Below are 7707 nucleotides of genomic sequence, written 5' to 3'. Positions count from 1 at the left end.
TGTTCCCACGCTGTATCTCTCCGTTAGAGGGGAGATGAAGGAGTGTTTCACCAGAGAGAGGCTGGGGCTCGGGAATGGGCTGCCCGAGGGTTCGGTGCAGAGAAACACTCAGATCCAGGGACTTGGATGAAACCTTGAAGAGCCACAGGCAGCGGGACCCAGGATTGGGAGTGGGCAAGTAGGCAATAATGGGCAGAATGGCCTCTTTGTCTATTCCTGTTCAATCCCAGACCATGTGACCCAGGACTGACCCCGGACCGACCCCATGACCCCGGACCGATCCCGTGACCCCAGACCATGCTGGCAAAACTTTGAATGACTCCACTCCCAAGTTCAGTCCTGTGGAAGGTTTGTCAACAGTTGCCCAGCCAGAGGGAGGGTCAGGACAACACCCGCACCGGAGGCAGAGAATGGGATCCCCTCGGCAGCTCTGGACCAGGCCAGCATTTCATGCCCATCCCTAATTGCCCAAGAGGAAGGTCACTGATGGAGCAGCTGAAGGTGGTTGGGCCCAGGACACTGCCCTGAAGAACTCCCACACTGGTGTCCTGGGACTGGGAGGACTGACCTCCCACACCCACACCCACCCGTGTGAGCTCTGACTCCAATCACTGGAGTGTTTCCCCTCCAACACCCATTGACCAGATTTACCAGGGCTCCTTGATCCCACACTGGGTCAGATGCTGCCTTAATGTCAGGGGCAGTCACTCCCCCCACCTCTGGGATTCAGCTCCTTGGTCCGTGTTTGGACCCAGGCTGTGATGGAGTCTGGAGCTGGGTGGTCCTGGTGACACCCAGACTGGGGGGTGGTGAGCTGGCAGGGTGCGGGGGAGAGATGGGACTGTTCTTGTGCTTCAGACTGGAATATTTCACTATAGTTGCACTTTTAAGTTTAATTATGCTGTTAGCGATTTTTGGGGTAGGAATTTCTCAGTGTGGTAACTGAATACAATGTGAGTCACTGCTACAATTCTGCTTCTGTGTCTGGTCTGTTGCCTGTGTGTACAACACCCTGCACCATCACCATACCAGACCCTGGTACCACCTCACCGATGCCGCAACATCACTCTCACACCTTGTGTCTTTGGGTATCCGGTCTACGGCTCAACCTTCCTAGTGTTATTTCAGGGTGTTGGTGGGGGAAATGGGAGGGTGGGGGGAGATGTTGGGGGAAGTGGGAGGGTGTGGGGGTGATCACAGAACAGCCATTCCAATTCTGGTCGCCCCATTACAGGAAGGATGTGGAGGCTTTGGAGAGGGTGCAGAGGAGGTTCACCAGGATGCTGCCTGGATTAGAGGGCATGAGCTATGAGGAGAGGTTGGACAACCTTGTGTTTTCTCTGGAGCAGTGGAGGCTGAGGGGAGACCTGATAGAAGTTTATAAGATTATGAGAGGCATAGATAGACAGCCAGTATCTTTTTCCCAGGGTAGAAATGTCTAATATTGGAGGACATGCATTTAAGGTGAGAGGGGGTAAGTTCAAAGGAGATGTGTGGGGCAAATTCTTTTTACACAAAGAGTGGTGGGTGCCTGGAATGTGCTGCCAGGGGTGGTGGTGGAGGCAGATACGATAGAGGGGTTTAAGAGGCTTTTAGCTGGGCACATGGATGTGCAGGGAACGGAGGGATAATGGACACTGTGTAGGCAGAAAAGATTAGTTTGGCTTTTAATTACCTGTGATTCATCCAACAACATCGTGGGCTGAAGGGCCTGTTCCTGTGCTGTACTGTTCTATGTTCTCAAACATAAAACTAAGTCCATTGTAGTGCAAAGTGGTCCCAGTGTTGCTGTACTGAGGCAGTGATTAGGGTTGTGCTGGTTGGTTCAAGAACTGAATGGTTGAAGGGAAGTAGCTGTTCCTGAACCTGGTGGTGTGGGGACTTCAGGCTTCTGTACCTGCTGCCCGATGGTAGCTGTGAGAAGATGGCACGGCCCGGATGGTGGGGACCTTTGATGATGGATGTTGCCTTCTTGAGGCAGCGCCTCCTGTAGATACTCCTGATGGTGGGGAGGGATGTCCCCGTGATGTATTGGGCACAGTCCACTACCCTCTGCAGCTTCTTGCGTTCCTGAGGACTTGAATTCCGTCCCAGTCAGGATACTTTCAACAGTCCATCTGTAGAGGTTTGTTGGAGTGTTCGGTGACAAGCTGAATCTTCTTAACTTCCTAAGAAAGTGAAGATGCTGGCGCGCTTTCCCCGTGATTGCATCTATGCGCAGGGCCCAGGACAGGTCATTCGATGTGCTTATGTCCAAGAATTTAAAGCTGCTGACATTCTACCATCGCTCCCCCAATGTAGACTGGCGCATGTTCACCCTCCTTCCCCTTCCTGAAGTCAACAATCAGCTCTTCAGTTTTACTGACGTTGAGCGAGGGGTTGTTGTTGCAGCATCACTCACCCAGGTGCCCTGTCTCGCTCCTGTATGGTGACTCATTGCTGCCTGTGATTCATCCAACAGCAGTGGTGTCATCGGCACTACAGCCCTGCCTACCCACACAAAGGTGTGTAGAGTAGAGCAGGGTCTCAGCACGTAGCCCTGAGGTGCACCTGTCAGCGAGGAGATGTTACCGATCCTCACTGACTGTCTGCCGATGAGTAAGTCAAGGATCCCATTGCAGAGGGAGTTGCAGAGGCCCAGGTGATGAGTTTGGAGGGGATGATGGTGTTGAACACCAAGCTGTGGTCGATGTTCCTGTTGTTCAGGTGCACCCTTGGTCCCTGCACATTGAACGGGACCCACTCACTGATGGCCCCACCCTGTACACCCAACAGCTGCCCCCCCCCATTCCCCAGGGCATGGGAAGGAGAGAGAGAGACAAGAGGATGGGTTGGTGCAGAGTCCTGACCTAGAGAACAACCCAGAGAAACCACAGGTCCAGAGACTCCCTCCCGACCTGGACCCCTTGGCCCTCAGTACACCTGGGCCGAAGTCAGGACACCTGGGCTGCACCCTGGCGTACCTGGGCTGGAGTTGGGACATTTGGGCCGTACCCCGGCACACCTGGGCCAGAGTCTGCACACCTGGGCCAGAGTCAGGACACTGGGCCGGAGTCAGCACACCTGGGCCGTATCCCCGCACGCCTGGCCAGAGTCAGGACACTGGGCCGGACAGCTGAACTGGACACTTGGGTTGTTTGGAAGCTGTGACTAAGGTGTGAGCGGGAACAGCAGCCACAGGCAGGAGCACCTCGCTTCGTCTCCCAACATTCACACGCACTGGGCACAGGTACCGGGACCTCCCTCAGCATCCACCTGGAGTTTCTCTCCTCCTTTTGCCATCGGTGGGAACCGCAGACTCTGCCACAGATGGGGCAGTGGGTGACAGTGTGTGGGTGGTCAGTCTGTGAGATGGTCCATTCCTCCACCATTACACAGGTCTCTGCATGGGAGATCACGTCTTATCGACAGGACGGAGTTTTTTGATGAGGTGACCAAGAAAGTTGATGAGGGCAGGGCAGTAGAGGTAGTCTATATGGACTTCAGTAAGGCCTTAGATAAGGTTCCACATGGTAAGCTGCTCTGGAAGGTTAGATTGCATGGAATCCAGGGAGAGCTGGCTAATTGGATACACAATTGGCTTGATGGTAGAAAGCAGAGGGTGCTGGTCAAAGGTTGTTTCTCGGACTGGAGGCCTGTGACTAGTGGTGTTCCCCGGGGGCCGGTGCTGGGCCCATTGTTGTTTGTCATCTATATCAGTGATTTGGATAAGAATGTACTCAGTATGGTTGGTAAGTTTGCAGGTGACACTAAAGTAGGTGGTATAGTGGACAATGAAGAAGGTTATCAAAAATTACAGGGGGATCTTGATCAGCTGGGTAAGTGGGCCGAGCAGTGACAAATGGAGTTTAATTTGGATAAGTGCGAGGTGTTGCATTTGGAAAGACAAATGAGGGTAGGACTTTCACAGTGAATGGCAGGGCCCTGGGGAGTGTTGTAGAATAGAGCGACCTTGGAGTACAGTACATGGTTCCCTGAAAGTGGAGTCACAGGTAGACAGGGTGGTGAAGGCGGCTTTTGGCACACTGACCTTCATCAGTCTGGGCATTGAGTATAAAAGTTGGAAGGTCATGGTGCAGTTGTACAGGGCAGTGATGAGGTCGCACTTGGAGTATTGTGTTCAGTTTTGGTCGCCCTGCTATAGGAAAGATGTTTTTAAACTGGAAAGAGTGCAGAAAAAATTTACAAGGATGTTGCCAGGACTCGAGGTACTGAGTTATAGGGAGAGATTGGACAGGCTGGGACTTCAATCTTTTTCCCAGGGTTGGGGAATCAAGAATTGGAGGGCATATCCCTCCAAACCTTTCCTATCCATGTACTGTCTGAAAGTCTTCTACACCCACCTCCTCTTTTTAGGTTTAGGGTGAGAGGGGAAAGATTTAAAAGGGACCTGAGGGGCAACTTTTTCATGCAGAGGGTGGTGAGTGTGTGGGACGAGCTGCCAGAGGCAGTGGGTGAGGCGGGTATAATTACACTTGGACATGTCCATGGATAAGAACAGGCAAACAGTGAACTCTCCTTATCTCACGTTTAGAGCCCCTGCTACAGGAAACAACCTTCTCCAATCGACTTTTGCAAGTTCCTGGCTAATACCGTCAAAATTTGCCCTGCCCCAATTTAGAACTTTAACTTGTGGACCAGATGTGTCCTTTTCCATAACTAAAATAATTACGGTCACTGGTCCCAAAGTGCTCTCCCACTGACACCTCAGTCACCTGCTCTGCCCTATTACCCAAGAGTAGGTCAAGCTTTGCCCCGTCCCCAGTAGGGCCCCCTATATACTGCCTGAGGGAACCTTCCTGAACACAATAAATTCCACCTCATCTAAGCCCTTAGCACTTTGGCAGGTCCCAGTCTATATCAGGGAAGTTAAAATCCCCGACTATGACAACCCTATTATTCTTAAAATCTCCCTGCACATTTGTTCCTCTAATTCTCGTTGACTATTAGGGGGCCTACAATACCATCCCAACAAGGTGACCATCCCCTTATTTCTCAGTTCCAGCCATAAAGCCTCACCGGACAATCCCTCAGTAATTTCATCTCAAACTACTGCCGTGACCTTCTCCTTAACCAGAACAGCAACTCCCCCCTCCTCCACCTCTATCTCCCCTAAAGCACCCGTCCTGTCCCTCTCTGAGCCAGGTTTCTGTTATGGCTATAACATCCCAGTTCAGCGTCACTATCCATGCCCTGAGTTCATCTGCCTTACCTGTCCCAGAAGAGATCCCAGTGGTCCCAAAATCTGAATCCCTTCCCCCTGCACCAACTCCCATGAATTCATCTGCCATATCCTCCTATTCTTACTCTCACTAGCTCGTGGCACTGGGAGTAATCCAGAGGTTACTACCCTTGAGGTCCTGCTGTTTAACCTCTTCTCTAGCTCCCTACATTCACTCTGCACGGTAGTGTAGCGGTTAGTGTAACGCTATTATAGCACCAATGACCCGGGTTCAATTCTGGCTGCCGTCTGTAAGGAGTTTGTACGTTCTCCCTGTGTCTGTGTGGGTTTCCTCCAGGTGCTCCGGTTTCCTCCCACATTCCAAAGATGTACGGGTTAGGAAGTTGTGGGCGTGCTGTGTTGGCACCAGAAGTGTGGCGACACTTGCGGGCTGCCCCCAGAACACTACGCAAAAGATGCATTTCACTGTGTGTTTCAATGTACATGTGACTGATAAAGAGATCTTACCTATGTCATTTGTGCCAAAGTACATAACAACTTCTGGCTGCTCACCCTCCCTCCTTGAGAATGTTCTGCAACGCCCCAAGACATCCTGGACCCTGGCACCCAGGAGGCAACACACCATCCTGGAGTCCCTTTTGTGGCCACAGGATGTCCTGTCCACCCCCTATCACTATCGTCCTTCCTGCCTTCACCATTCCCGCTGAGCCTCAGAGCCAGACTTGGTGCCTCAGAACTGGCTCCTGCTGCCTTCTCCTGAACAGTCACTTCCCCAAAATAAACAAAAGAGTATACTTGTTTTGGAGGGGAATGGCCACAGGGAACCCTGCACCATCTGTCTACCCTCTCTACCTTTCCTGGTGGTCACCCAACCATCTGCATATCTGCAGCCTGCACCCTTGGGTGTGACCTCCTCACTGAAACTCCTATCTATGATGCTCTCAGCATCCCGGTAATCCTCAGTGCCTCCAGCTCACTCCTCCGTGTATCAGTCAGGAGCTACAGCTGGACACACTTCCCACTGGTGTAGTCTTCAGGGACACTGATTTCCTACATCCTGCAGGAGGAGCACACCACAGCCCTAACTGTCTAAAGGGGGAAGTTAAAAGTACCTTTACCTTATCTTACTTTCACCCTCTGCTCAACCTGCTCATCGAAGCCTCTCGAGCCAAAGCCTCAGCATTTACCCTCAATCACACCACTGGGAACTCAACAGCAGCGGCTCCCCGGTTGTTCTGCTGTGGTTCTCAGGGGGTTTCACTCTCAGAAACTCATAGCTGAGCTTGTAGACGTCCAGAGCCGCTGAGTTGCTCCAGCAATACCTGTTGCTCACTTCAGTTCGTCTTTGACCTGGCCTGGCCCAGCCCCCTGTAATCCCAGCTCAGCCAATCAGCCTCCACTTCCTATTGGATCACAACCAGCAGACACGGCCAACAATAGGTTTCCACTCAAACAGGGAAAGGTAACTCCCTCCCACTGACTCAGCGACGAGGCTGATGGTGACATGAAGACTGAGCTGGTCTCGAACCGAGGTGCTGGCATTTCAGTGAGGCAGTCCACGGATGGCAGCCCTCCATTAAACTTCCTGTAACAAGATCCTACTGAAATTAAACTCACTGGAAAACCAGCAACAATACAAGCAGGGGGAACGTTTACTCGGTAAGTAGATGGAGTTACAGGGAGATGGATTTTTAACGAACTGGAGATGTCGGAAAAGCAAGGCCAGAGGCGAGGAGCTGGGTGGTGAGCAGCAGAGGCTGTGGTCCATATCAGTGCCCACAACAACGGGAGAAGGAGATGACAAGCGGCAGGGAGGTGTTAAGGAATTGGGAAAGAGATTAAGTAAGATCCAAACAGCAGTCATCTCCAGATTCTTAGGCGGTCCCTTGTGATTGAGGATGACTTCCTCCCACTGTGGTGTTGGGGGTCCTGAGGTGGCTGGTGAGGCAAGTGTGGGAAGCAGAGGCTCTGCTGCAGAAGGTGGCTGAGGGGAAGGTGTGTGGGTAGTTTGTGAGCTGGTGGACTTATTCTGCCAGTTACATTGTCTGCCACTGGGTGGAGGAGTCTCTCAGCACCATCTCCATCGCTGGGAGACGGTGCATGTTGTGTCTGTTCGAGGCTTTGAGAACATCATGGGGTTTGTTCACCAGGTAAATCTTCCCACGAGAGAGCTCGGATTAGAGGGGAGACACAGGAGATGGCAGACACTGGAATCTGGAGCAACACACAATCTGCTGGAGGGACTCAGTGGGTCGAGCAGCGTCTGTGGGGGTAATGAATTGTCGACGTTTCAGGTTGAGTGCCTGCATCGGCATCAGTGCTCTCCTCCCAAGCCAATGTCACCAGCAGTGAGGCCCTGGTCACTCTCCATGGTTCCTGATGCAGGGTTTCAACCAGAAATGTCAATAGTTCCTCTCCCCCCACAGATGCTGCTCGACCCACTGAGCTCCTCCTGCTGGTCGTTTGTTTCCACCCTGGAAAAGGTTAACCACCTCCCAGAGATGTCAAGCACCACCATGGGCTTC

General features: G+C 52.3%; 1 protein-coding gene across 1 annotated transcript in view; it reads right to left on the bottom strand.

Annotated features, from left to right (window-relative positions):
- scpep1 (serine carboxypeptidase 1) overlaps positions 1–2473 on the bottom strand; it is a 98005-nt gene extending 95532 nt beyond the window's left edge. Inside the window, exon 1 of the mRNA XM_052033312.1 lies at positions 2402–2473. Coding sequence (XP_051889272.1) covers positions 2402–2473 — 72 coding nt within the window. The remainder of the gene's footprint in view (positions 1–2401) is intronic.
- Between the last annotated feature and the right edge of the window lie 5234 nt (positions 2474–7707).

This window comes from Pristis pectinata, chromosome 18, assembly GCF_009764475.1.
Source record: "Pristis pectinata isolate sPriPec2 chromosome 18, sPriPec2.1.pri, whole genome shotgun sequence".
Classification (NCBI taxonomy): domain Eukaryota; kingdom Metazoa; phylum Chordata; class Chondrichthyes; order Rhinopristiformes; family Pristidae; genus Pristis; species Pristis pectinata.
The sequence above is the reverse complement of the archived record's forward strand: the minus strand, read 5'-3'. Positions and strand labels throughout refer to the sequence as shown.